The sequence below is a fragment of the Crocuta crocuta genome, unplaced genomic scaffold (assembly GCF_008692635.1).
Source record: "Crocuta crocuta isolate KB4526 unplaced genomic scaffold, BGI_CrCroc_1.0 scaffold334, whole genome shotgun sequence".
In the NCBI taxonomy this organism is placed as follows: Eukaryota; Metazoa; Chordata; class Mammalia; order Carnivora; family Hyaenidae; genus Crocuta; species Crocuta crocuta.
The window spans coordinates 2,081,320-2,094,108 of record NW_027533260.1 but is presented as its reverse complement, the minus strand read 5'-3'; the positions used below and the strand labels follow the sequence as shown (position 1 = coordinate 2,094,108).

At 52.9% G+C, this 12,789-nt stretch overlaps 1 protein-coding gene across 1 annotated transcript in view; it reads left to right on the top strand.

Moving 5' to 3' along the window:
* The first annotated feature begins 357 nt into the window (after positions 1-357).
* The window catches only part of CPT1C (carnitine palmitoyltransferase 1C), a 20,043-nt gene continuing 7,611 nt past the window's right edge, over positions 358-12,789 (top strand). The window contains exons 1-9 of the mRNA XM_077747276.1: positions 358-610; positions 731-885; positions 5,412-5,551; positions 8,759-8,930; positions 9,168-9,269; positions 9,356-9,493; positions 12,170-12,247; positions 12,484-12,591; positions 12,696-12,780. Of these exons, the coding sequence (XP_077603402.1) occupies positions 745-885; positions 5,412-5,551; positions 8,759-8,930; positions 9,168-9,269; positions 9,356-9,493; positions 12,170-12,247; positions 12,484-12,591; positions 12,696-12,780 (964 nt within the window). The 5' untranslated portion in view covers positions 358-610; positions 731-744. The remainder of the gene's footprint in view (positions 611-730; positions 886-5,411; positions 5,552-8,758; positions 8,931-9,167; positions 9,270-9,355; positions 9,494-12,169; positions 12,248-12,483; positions 12,592-12,695; positions 12,781-12,789) is intronic.

The following is a 12,789-nucleotide window of genomic DNA, read 5'->3' as shown; positions in this document are numbered from 1 at the left end:
CTCGGCGGACCTCGGACTCAGCGTGGTAAGTATCGGACCCGAGGGGCCAAGAGGCCTGTGTCTTGGGTTGGGCGTGCGGGCTTCTGCATCACTTGTCCTCGAAGCTCGCATCAGCTCAGTCTCAGCATCCCTGGCTGTGAGGCATGCGCAGTAGGGTGCTCCCTCCCCCATCCCTTCCAGCCCCCGGAGCGGGGGAGGGGACTCTGGGCCAGCCTGTGGAGCGGACGAATTTATAGACGTTCCCGCTGCTCCTCCCCCGCCACTCCCCACCCGTCCCTTCCCCCCCCCTTGGCATGGGAAGCGGAAACGGAGCGGACGGTGCCAACGTCCGGCAGGTGTGCGTTTCAATGGGTCTCGGACTAACGTTTTTCTCCAGACCCCGCAACCCAACCCCGGACAGGTTTCGCGCCCCCAACCCCGAATCTGGAAAGTCTTTCATGGGGAAGGGCGCACGGCCTTGCACCTCGTTCTCAGCAGAGCCGCAAAAGGAATTCACGCGAGTTATCCCTCCTGCCTCTCTATGCCTTCACAGAGGTCCCCAGTTGACGTCCCTCGCAACACCGGAGTCTCTGACCAAGTCGTTCAAGACCCCGCAGGTGGTTAGGGAAGGGTGAGCCGTCGTCCTATATTCCTGGGTCTGGAGGCGGAGGGGGTTGGGAGCCCGGACTCCTGGGTCTGAGGCCGAGGGGGGGCGGGGGGCCGGAGAATGACCCTCTGTCCCAACTCCCAGGGCTCTAGCGTGACATGGCCGAAGCGCACCAGGCCGTGGGCTTCCGACCCTCGCTGACGTCGGACGGGGCCGAAGTGGAGCTCAGGGCCCCGGTGTTGCGGGAGATCTACCTCTCCGGACTGCGCTCGTGGAAAAGGCACCTCGCCCGCTTCTGGGTGAGGAGGGCGCGGCTTGGTTTCCTTCCAAGGATCCAGTTAGTTCTGGGGTGCCCGAGGCCCACTTGCCGCATCCACTTCTGGGATCCCATCACCCCCACCCCCCCTTCCGGGAATTTGGATGTCGGCTTTCAGGACCCCTTAAAGCCATTTCTGGGTTTTCTGAGGCTCGCTTCAGAATCCTCGACCTCGCCTACCGGGCGCCTCTGTCCACCTCTTACAACCACTTCCTGGGCCACTTCCCTCTGTCCTCAGGCCCGCAAACCCAACTTCCAGCCAATTTCTAGAATTCAGACCCCTCCCTCCCAGCCCAGGGGCTCCCCGCCCCTTTCCCTTTCATCTTCAGGTACTAAACTCCGCCCTCGTTCACTTCAGAACGCGGGGACCCGGTGAAGACCTTGGCTAGCCCACACCCCAATCCTGAAGGCCCCTTGCTCCTCCTCCCAGGTGCCCCCGGGTCTGAGGCTGCCTCCTGCATCCTGCCCCTGAACCCCCAGCGCCCCTCCCCAGCATGCCCTGCGCCTTCCCGCCGGTTCCCAGACCCTGACGTGAACCTCCCAAGTGCCCGTATGCCGCACTTCCCCAGCGCTGCCCTCCTTCGAGAATGCCCATGCCCGGCGTCTCACCGGGACCCATGCCTGCCTGCCCCAGGGTCACTAGTGCTAGAAGTCTGCCACTGGGTGCTCACAGTCTCCTGGTGGCCACATCCCGTCTGTGGGCCCAAGTCTCCAGCACCTGCGGGGTTGGCTGAGACTGACTTTGAATCCTGGCTCTGCTGCTTACTAGCTGTGTGGCCTTGGGCGAGCTCGCCTCTCTGAGCCTCAGTTTCCCCACACGTAAAACGGAGGGTGGGATGGTAACAGCTCACCCCCTCACAGTCCCTCATAGGAGTGAATGAATTGTTACACGTAAGCACTGAGGAACTGCCTGCCCCTGGCAAGTGCCCAGTGTTAGTTTGTGATAAGCTTGTTCTTTATTCATTAATCAGGTGTCTGCCTGCCTCAGTCGGTGGAGCATATGACTCTTGATCTCGGGTTGTTAGTTCGAGCCCCACCTCTACACCCAACGTGGGTAGCAATGCCCCCCACCCCCAGCAAAGGGCTCCTTCAGCCCTGCCCCTGGAACTTTCTGGGCCTCAGGCTAATTCATCAATTAAAACAATACCATGCGGCCATTAATCTGGGGTTAAATACATAAACACACATATACACATACACATATAATTTTATTATCTTGGGTTTTTTTTAATGTTTATTTTTGAGAGATAGAGCACGAGGTGGGGGGGGCAGAGAGAGAAGACACAGAATCCAAAGTCAGCTCAGCCTGACTTGGGGCTGGAACCCATGAACCGTAAGATCATGACTTGAGCCAAGGCCAGACGCTCACCCGACTGACCCACCCAGGCGCCCCATACACGTATATTTTAAAAATTAAGATATTGTTTCATTCAGGAAAAAAATGCGCAGATTTTTAAAAGTTACAGTCCTTGAATTTTGACAATACCTGTGCACCCAACTTCCTGTCAAGAGCAAATTGCCACCATTCTAGAATGTTCCTTTGAGCCCTTTTCCAGATAGCGCCTCCCACTCAAGGCAACCACTGTTCTGGTTTCTATGCTTATAGGTGGATTGTGACTAATGCTGGATTGTTGACTATTTTGGCCCTCATGACCCCTACTTCTGAATGAAAGCCTAAAGCCCTTCTCAGAGTCAAATGTCCCCTATGCCCGGTGGCCCCACCAGACCCTGTCATTAGTATTGACTGATAAATGTAATAGTGCTCATTCTTCCCTTTCAATCACATAGCTGCCTCTCTCCCTGTGGGACGCTGATGCTCTTCTGTCCTTTCTCTTCCATTCTGGGACCCTAGGAACCACCCTGAAGTCATAGCTTCTGGAACTTGGTTTCAGGGTGAGGGCTGTGTCCTCAGCAACCTCAGAGCTGAAATTCCATAGACTTACTGCCAAGCCCTAATTTCTTCATTTATAAAATGGTGCCCCTGACAGTGCCTGCCTCAAGGGATTGTGGGAAGCATGAGCTGTCTTAGCCGAAGGTCTGAGGCAGAGAAGTGACCCCTCCAACATCGCCATTCTACGATCCTGGTGGTTCCACACAGGTCATAAGTGCTGTGTGTCCTCTGGCATGTTATTAACTTCTCTGAGCCTCTGCTTCCTCATTTCTAAAATAACATTAGGTCATATTTAGTGTGTCTTAGGCTCTATACTCACCAAACCCTTTAAATCTATTGTTTGCGTGCAGCCCTAGATTTCAGGGTCGTGAGTTTGAGCCCCACGTTGGGTGTGGAGATTACTTAAAATCTTTTTAAGTTTATTTATTTATTTTTGAGAGAGACAGAGACAGTGCAAGCAGGGGAGGGACAGAGAGGGAGAGGGGGAGAGAGAGAGAGAGAGAGAATCCCAAACAGGCTCCGTGGTGCCAGCACAGAGCCAGATGCGGGGCTCGAACTCATGACCTGAGCCAAAACCAAGAGTCGGATGCTCAACGGACAGAGCCATCCAGGTGCTCCCCAGATAAAATCTCTTAAAAATAAAAATAAACGAATGTATGACTCATCTGATCTTCATCACAGCCTTCTAAGGTAGACCTATTCTTAGTCCCACTTTGCAGATGAGGAAACAGAGGCCCAGAGAGGTGCCTTCACTTTCCCAAGGCCACACAGCTGTGAGGATGCACCGCTAGAGACAGAGCTAGAATCAGCAGTCTGGCTGTGGATCCCGTACTCACGCCCGCGATCCTGGGCTGCTTTTCTAGAATGTGGCCCCGGGACCTGTGCCATGGGGCTGTTGTGAGTCACGTGCAGTGGGTCACTTGGGCCAAGCACGTGGCACGGTTCATCAGCAGGAGGTCAGGGAGTTTCCTGAGATGGTTTCCAAAGGAACATGGGAGGCAGCGGACCCCAGAGGGTGGGATTTTGCACCAGTTCCTGTGGCGTTAGGGTCACGAGGCATCTGGACGGTTTGAGGGGTTGATAGTGGACCCTCTGTGGCTGGGGACACGTCCTTCTCACTTTCTTCGCCCGTGTGATGGAGATAATGGTATTTACTACTATTTTACTGAGATACAGGGCAATGCAGTGATTTATTGATGCATCTGGTCCGTGGGAAGGGCTGTGGAGACACTTCCTGTTTTTATGAAGCCCTGTTCTACCGCAATCCAGAGCCCCCGGTAAAGGAACAAACCGCTTCTCTTAAAGATAAATAATAAGCAGGGACGCCTGGGTGGCTTAGTTGGTTAAGCGTCCGACTTTCGCTTAGGTCACGATCTCACAGTTCATGGGTTCGAGCCCCGCGTCGGGCTCTGTGCTGACAGCCAGCTCAGAGCCTGGAGCCTGTTTCAGTCTGTGACTCCCTCTCTCTCTGACCCTCCCCTGCTCACGCTGTCTCTCTCTCTCTCTCCTAGAAATAAATAAAAAACATTAACAAAAAAAGATAAATAATAAGCAATCAAAGAGCCACGTTTGCCAGAAACATTTTCTTGCCGTACCGAGGAAAGACTGTCACGTAAATAAATCCCCGACAGGAAGTACAGTAGCAGTAGAAAGAAAGGATCGTTGTAATAGTGTTTATTGAGCACCTCCTGTGTGCCTGGCTCTGAGCTATGCAATTTACTACCCTCCCCTCCCCCAGCCTTCTTTGCTTTATTTTATGCCACAGTCCCTATTGCCACCTGGCATGCTACCCTAAATCTTTTCCTGATGTAGCTATTGTCTCTGTCCCCCAGGGGAGCAGGAAGCTTGCTGTCTTTGCCCTATGAGCCAAGTACTGGGATTGTTCCCATTCCACAGAGGAGGAAACAGACACAGAGAGGGGAAGCCACTTGCTCGAGGCCACTCAGCTTGTTACAGGACAGAGGTTTAAGCCCAAGGCCCCAGAGCCCAAGTTCTAGACGGTGATCTCTGAGGTGCTCCTGTTTGTTAAATGCAGGAAAAAGAGACAGTGTGGTTTCTGGAGCCCTGATGACAATGAACGGTAGCTCTTACCATGCTCTCTGTGTGACCTTGAACCCAAGTGGTTTCTTTTGTAAAATGAGATCACCTAAGGACCCACCGCACAGAGTTCTTGGGATTTTCTCCTCGGAAAAGGATGCCGGGCATGTAGCGAGCGCTGGTTGAGGGTTAGTTATTCCCACGTACTTCCCTGGGAATTTAGCCAGTAGCCCAGCACTTTTGCATTCCTCAGCCTTCCCATAGCCACAAAGTTCTAGAAGGACTCCAGCCCCTGCCCTATACGGGGGACCACTTTGCCTGGGAAGTGACCTCCTCCAGGGAACCCTCCCTGACTCCTCCAAGCTGAGCCTCCCGCCACCACAGGACTCCCGTGCCTGCCTCAGTTTATCTCCATTAGCACTCACTTCATCCCTGACTGACCTCCCTGAGGGCAGGGCCCAGATTTGTCTTGGCCCCCGCTGGGTCGTGAGCACCCAGCTTGGGGTGCAGCGCACACCACATCTAAGATGGGGCTGAGAAGAGGATTAATTGACTGAACGGGTGTCCTTTCCTCCCCACAGAATGACTTTCTCACTGGTGTGTTCCCCGCCAGCCCCCTCAGCTGGCTCTTCCTCTTCAGTGCCATTCAGCTCGCCTGCTTCCTCCAGCTGGACCCTTCCCTTGGACTGATGGAGAAGATCAAAGAGCTGCTGCCAGACTGGTGAGCTCCCCGCTTGAGCCCAGTAATCTCCCTAATTCCTCCTCCTCCACCCAGTAAGCTCTCTCTCAGTGTGGTGTGCCTGCTAAAGAAAAGTAACCTCTGAGACTTACTTTGGGTCAGGTTAATAAAGGTGCAGCATGAGTAAAAAGGAGGTGATTCTTCCCCTTCTCTCTGCACATTTTCCATCCTGTCTGTTTCTTGTTAAGGGGGATGCTGACAAACTAGAAAATATCCAGACTTGGTTATATCAGCACTGACAAAATTAGGAGCCCTGCTGGGCTTCTGTTGTGTAGCCTTAGGCAAGAGGCTTAACCATTCTCGGTGTCAGAGTCTTCATCTATAAAATTTAGGTAATAGGGGCACCTGGGTGGCTCAGTCAATTAAACGTCTGACTTCGGCTCAGGTCATGGTCTCGTGGTTTGTGAGTTTGAGCCCAGCCTCCAGCTCTGTGCTGACAGCTCAGAGCCTGGAGCCTGCTTCAGATTCTGTGTCTCCCTCTCTCTCTGCTCTCCCCTGCTAATGCTCTGTCTCTCTCTCAATAATAAACATTAAAAAATATTTAAAAAGGGGCACCTAGGTAGCTTAGTCAGTTAGGCGTCTGACTTTTACGCTGGTCATGATCTCACAGCTCATGAGTGTGAGCCCCGCGTCAGGCTCTGTGCTGACCCTCAGAGCCTAGAGCCTGCTTTGGATTCTGTGTCTCCCTCTCTCTCTGCCCTTCCTCCACTAGTGCTCTGTCTCTCTCTCTTTAAAAAAATGTTTTTTTAATTTAAAAAATAAAAATAAATAAAATATAGGTAATAATAATTGCTTCCCAGGGTGGTTGGAAGGCAGAAACAGAAAGAAAATCATGGAGGGGCGCCTGGCTGGCTCAGTCAGTGGAGCACACGATTCTTGATCTGGGGGTTGTGAGTTTGAGCCCCACGTTGGGTGTAGAGATGACTTAAAGATTAAATCTTAAAAAAAAAAAAAAAAGCATGCACGTGGCACATTCCGTACAGTGCCAGGAGGCTACTCGATTGGAGGGGTTGTATTATGATAATTATCATCTGGGGGAACGGTTTGGGAGCCGGGTGTGGGGCAAGTGACAGCTTCTAATTCTTGGCTTCGTCCTCCTGAGGAAGAAGGTTCAGATTTGGCACAGACAGTCCCAAAGCGCAGACCCAGGATCAGAGGTAGAAATTTCCAGGAGGGCTAGATTTGCCCTGCCTTCGGAGGGGAGGCAACTCGCCCCCCAGTCCTGCACGTGCGATTTGCCCGTATGTCTGATTGCCACTTTGCAAACATGTGGATTTACTGTAGTTTTAGAACAGCATTTTCTTTTTTTTAAATTTTTTCAACTTTTTAAAAAATGTTTTATTTATTTTTGAGAGAGAGAGACAGAGTGAGCAGGGGAGGGTCAGAGAAAGAGCGAGATACAGACTCCAAAGACAGGCTCCAGGCTCTGAGCTTTCAGCACATAGCCTGACGTGGGACTCGAATCTACGAACCATGAGATCATGACTTGAGCTGAAGTCGGAAGCTCAACCGACTGAGCTACCCAGTCACCCCTTAATTTTTAAAAAATTTTCAAGTTTTGGGGCGCCTGGGTGGCTTAGTCGGTTAAGCGTCCGACTTTCACTTGGGTCATGATCTCATGGTTCGTAGATTCGAGTCCCACGTCAGGCTATGTGCTGAAAGCTCAGAGCCTGGAGCCTGTTTCAGTCTGTGCCTCCCTCTCTCTCTGACCCTCTCCTGCTCACGCTGTCTCTCTCTCCTAGAAATGAATAAAACATTTAAAAAAATTTTTAAAAAATTTCAAGTTTTATTTATTTTGAGAGTGGGCAAGTGAGCATGAGCAGAGGAGGTGCAGGGAAAGAGAGAGAGAAAGAATCCCAAGCAGGTTCCACCCCATTAGCGCAGAGCCCGATGTGGGGCTTGAACCCACCAACCATGAGATCATGACCTGAGCTGAAATCAGGAGTCAGAGGCTTAACTGACAGAGTCACTCAGGGGCCCCAGGATAAGGGTTTTCTTTTTTCTTTTTTAAAATTTTTTAATGTTTATTTATTTTTGAGAGAAAGAGAGACAGAGTTCAAGCAGGGGAGGGGCAGAGAAAGAGGGAGACACAGAATCCAAAGCAGGTTCTCCAAAAGCTTGAACTCATAAACCATGAGATCATGACCTGAGCCGAAGTCAGAGGCTTAACCGACTGAGCCACCCAGGGACCCCTAGATAAGCGTTTTCTAAACTTGAATTTGTACTGGAATCCTGTGGGAGGCTTGTTAAAAGACTGATTCTGGGTCCCGAGCTAATAGATTACGTTACTTGGAGGTCTGGGTGGGGCCCAGGGATTTGCATTTCCAATCAGCTTCCAGACAGTGCTGATGCTACTGGTCCAAGGGCCACAGTGGGAGACCAGTGCCTTCCAGTACAACTTGATTTCTGGGAGAGAAAATGATCCCTTAAAAAAAAAAACAACAGTTCGCACTTATTCAGTACCTACCAATTTCCATGGGAAGTGATTTTAGAAGCTCCAGTTCCCGGGGCGCCTGGGTGGCTTAGTCGGTTAAGCGTCCGACTTTCGCTTAGGTCATGATCTCGCGGTTCGTGGGTTCGAGCCCCGCGTCGGGCTCTGTGCTGACTGCCAGCTCAGAGCCTGGAGCCTGTTTCAGAGTCTGTATCTCCCTCTCTCTCTGACCCTCCCCTGCTCACGCTGTCTCTCTCTCTCTCCTAGAAATAAATAAAAATATTAAAAAAAAAAAAAAGAAGCTCCAGTTCCCCACAAACCCTCCCCTCCCCTCTGTAGCACAGAGAGAGGGGATCTATGCCTACTTTACAAACAAGGAAACTGGATTTTTTTTTTAAGTTTACTTATTTATTTTGAGAGAGAGCATGAGCAGGATAGGAGCAGAGAGAGAGAGGGAGAGGGAGAGATTCCCAAAACAGGCTCCACGCTATCAGCGCAGAGCCTGACGCAGGGCTGGAGCCAGGAACCAGGAGCTCATGATTTTGGAGTTGAAATCAATCTTCAGGCGCTTAACTCACTGAGCCACCCAGGAGCCCCTAGGAAACTGGATTTCTAGGACTGACTCCAGTTCTAGAAGATAGGTCCCCAGTCACAAGGTCAGGGTCAGAGAGTATCCGCAAGAGCAGGGGCTGGGTGGGGCCGGAGGGAAGGGGCTTCTGAGGCCAGGAGACCCAGGCCGGTCTCTCTCACTCGGCCAGGGGTGGACAGCACCACAGGCTTCGGGGAGTCCTGGCGGCGGCGCTGTTCGCTTCGTGTCTGTGGGTAGCCCTGATCTTCACACTTCACGTGGCCCTGAGGCTGCTTCTGTCCTACCACGGCTGGCTCCTTGAACCCCACGGAGCCATGTCCTCGCCCACCAAGACCTGGCTGGTAGGTGAAGGGCAGAGCCCTGTTCAGGCCCTCTGGGTACCCACTTCTCTCTGGGACCGTGTCTATCTCTCTCTGGCCTCTATTTCCCCCCCCCCCCCCCCTCCGGGTTTCTGTCCCTCCACTCTCTGGGGGTCTCTACCCCACTGTCTCTGTAGGTTGCCAAATACAACCCCCGACCCTGGTCCCCGATCCCAGTGTGGGGTGCAAGGACCCCACTAACTCCCCGCTTCCCTCCAGGCCCTGGTCCGAATCTTCTCCGGCCGCAATCCGATGCTCTTCAGTTACCAGCGCTCCCTGCCACGCCAGCCCGTGCCCTCCGCGCAGGACACGGTGCGCAAGGTGGGCCCGCCTGCTACCTCCGCGTGGGGCGGGAGGCGGCCAGGGGCGGCGGCGGCGCGACCGACCTTCTGCTCCTTGCCCCTCAGTACCTGGAATCCGTCCGGCCCATCCTCTCCAACGAGGACTTCGACTGGACGTCTGTCGTAGCGCAGGAATTCTTGAGGCTCCAGGCATCGCTGCTGCAGTGGTACCTGCGGCTCAAGTCCTGGTGGGCGTCCAATTACGTGAGTCCCGCGCCCGGAACGCGCAGGTTGCGAGCCCGCCTTCCGAACCCGGAGTTCTACGCCCCGCCCCCACGACACGCCCACAACCCGCAGGCCCGCCCCTTGCTGTTCTGAGCCCCGCCCCCACGCTCCCGCGGTTTAAACGGAGCCCCAGATGCTCCAATATTCTGAGCTCCTCCTACTCTCCAATATTCTGAAGCCCATCCGTCATGTGCTAACATTTTGAGCCTCTCCCGGGACCTCTATGCTCCGACCTGAGCCTGACAGCCATAATCTAAGCCCCGCCTCCAGGGCCTGCCCACATCCACAGCTCCACCCCCAACCCGCCAGGATTGGAACCCGAATTCCCGGACTTAATGGATGGCTCAGGCCATCGGCCTAAGGCCCCCGCCCCCAGAGTTGTTCTGGTTTTATCCCCTACTTTTTTTTTTTAATGTTTTATTTATTTCTAGGAGAGAGAGAGAGAGAGACAGCCTGAGCAGGGGAGGGTCAGAGAGAGAGGGAGTCACAGACTGAAACAGGCTCCAGGCTCTGAGCTGGCTGTCAGCACAGAGCCCGACGCGGGGCTCGAACCCACGAACCGCGAGATCATGACCTAAGCGAAAGTCGGGCGCTTAACCGACTAAGCCACCCAGGCGCCCCTTTATCCCCTACTTTTGAGCAAGTGCATTCTATTCTGAGTTCAGGAGCTAGGCCTTTGGTAATACTCCGATTTGAGCTCCTTGGGAAACAGGCACAGAGCAAGACAGCTGTAGAGCGTGGGCTGGGAACCAGAGGGTTTACTTGCTGGAACACGGGGATTGAAGGATGGTCTTCAAGAGAGGGAATGGTCGAGTGGCGGGGAGTGGCCTGAACTCCAGCTGAGGACCCTGGACTTTTTATTGGGGGTGCTAGGGAGCCATGGGAGGATTCTGAACAGGGGAGGGTTAGGACCAGGTTTGTCGTGCGGGAAAGACTGGAGGGGAGNGATGGCACCCACGAGCCTCACGTGGTGGGGGGGACTGCGGGGGTCTCCCTGAGATGGGGAGAAGGGGAGCAGCTTTGGGGCAAAGGCAGGGAGCCCCGCGGGGGCAGGTGTGACGGGTCTGGGGGGTGACGGGGACCTGCCCTGGGGCAGCCGAAGACCTGAGTGGAGGCTCAGGAAAGAGGCCTGGGACTTGGAAGGGAAAAGGATCTGAGACGCAGCCTCAGGGGCAGCAGCACGAACAGGCTCTATGGAGGGGACTGAATCGTGTCTGGAGAGGTAGGAGGGAAGTCGGGCCTTAGTTTCTGCATTTTTTTCCTTCAAGCTCTTGGACCAGATTCAGCTTCAATGCGCACGCGCACACACACTATGCATAGATTTCATTGAACCTCTAAGGCACCACCAATTATAACATATCCTACTATCTTATGTAACAAAAAAGAATGTGAAGGCCAACTAACGTCTGACACTGTGCTTTCCTCTCACTTAGACTTTTTATCTATATTTTAAATTTATGCTATGAATTTTATTGCTACGTTACATATAATTTTCAATTGCACAATATATAATATGATTATATATTTTATAATTTGTAGAAAATATAGATTTAATATAGTATATAAAATATATGTAACGTAAACACGTATAATTCTTATTGTGGTAAAATGGGCATAACATAAAATTTATCATTTTAGCCATTTTTTAAATATGTTTTTTTAAATGTTTTATTTATTTCTGAGAGAGAGAGGCAGCATGAGCAGGGGAGGGTCAGAGAGAGAAGAAGATACCGAATCCGAAGCAGGCTCCAGGCTCTGAGCAGGCTGTCAGCATAGAGCCCGACGCGGGGCTCAAAGCCACGAACTATGAGATCATGACCTGAGCCGAAGTCAAACACTTAACCGACTGAGCCACCCAGGCGCCCCTTAAATATGTGTTTAAACTTTATTTTACTTATTTTGAGAGAGAGAACACGGGAGTTGCAGAGGGTGAAGGAGAGAGAGAGGATCCCAAGCAGGGAATCCCGATGTGGGGCTTGAACTCACAAACCATGACATCATGACCTGAGCCAAAATCAAGAGTCAGATGCGCAATCGACTGAGCCACCTCTACTTTTATTTTTTAACGGAGGCCCCATGCCCAATCAAACTTGAACTCAGGACCCTGAGATCAAGACCTGAAATCAGGAGTCTGTTGCCCTACTGACTGAACCACCTAAAAGCCACTTGGCCTTGTTCTTTTTCTTTTTTTTCAATGTTTATTTACTTTTTCTTTTTTTAATGTTTGTTTACTTTTAGGAGAGAGAGACAGAGTGTGAGTGGGGGAGGGGCAGAGAGAGAGGGAGACACGGAATCTGAAACAGGCTCCAGGCTCTGAGCTGTCAGCACAGAACCGACAGTGGGGCTCGAACTCACAAGTGGCGAGATTATAACCTGAGCCCAAGTCAGACACTTAACTGACTGAGCCACCCAGGTGCCCCTCTTTTTTGTTTAACAGCTTGGTAGTATTCCAGGGCATGAGTGTAGCAGGGTTTAGCTAACTAAACCCATCAGGATGGACGTCTAGGTTACTGCTAGTAACAGTAGATGAGGCCACCCTGACGTGATGGCCTCCTTCATTGAGTTACACCCTCCCCGTTTGACACGCTAAGTCTCGAGGGTCCTGCCACTCCCACTGCCCCAACCCCACCTGTGTGTCCCTCGGCCCACTCCTAGGTCAGTGACTGGTGGGAAGAATTTGTGTACCTGCGCTCCCGGCACTCGCTGATGGTGAACAGCAACTATTATCTGATGGTGAGAAGGGAGCACTGAGGCCCGGAGCTGGGCGGGGCCGCGGGTCGTAGATCTGGGGTCGGGACGTCTCTGTGTCTCTGTAGGAAACGGAGTTTCGGGTCAGCGGCCCGAATCAGAGTCTGTCGTTCACCATCTCGCCCTGGGTTTGGGGTCCGGATCTGTGTTTGGGGTTGGCGTTCCCATGAGGGGCACACCTGACCCCAGGCGCTTTGCGGTCCCCTCGGCTGGTCCCCCAGGACTTCCTGTACGTCACTCCCACGCCAGTGCAGGCGGCTCGCGCCGGGAACGCGATCCACGCCCTGCTCCTCTATCGCCACCGCCTGAACCGCCAGGAGATCCCGCCTGTAAGGGGGCCGCCCCTGTGGGCTGGACGCGGAGACTGTGGTCCTGTGGCCGTGGGGCCACGTGGGGCCCGGGAGGCAGTTCGGGAGCCCGTGGTCTCTTGCAGACTTTGCTGATGGGAATGCGGCCCCTGTGCTCCGCCCAGTATGAGAAGATCTTCAACACCACGCGCGTTCCCGGCATCCAGAAAGGTGAGAATC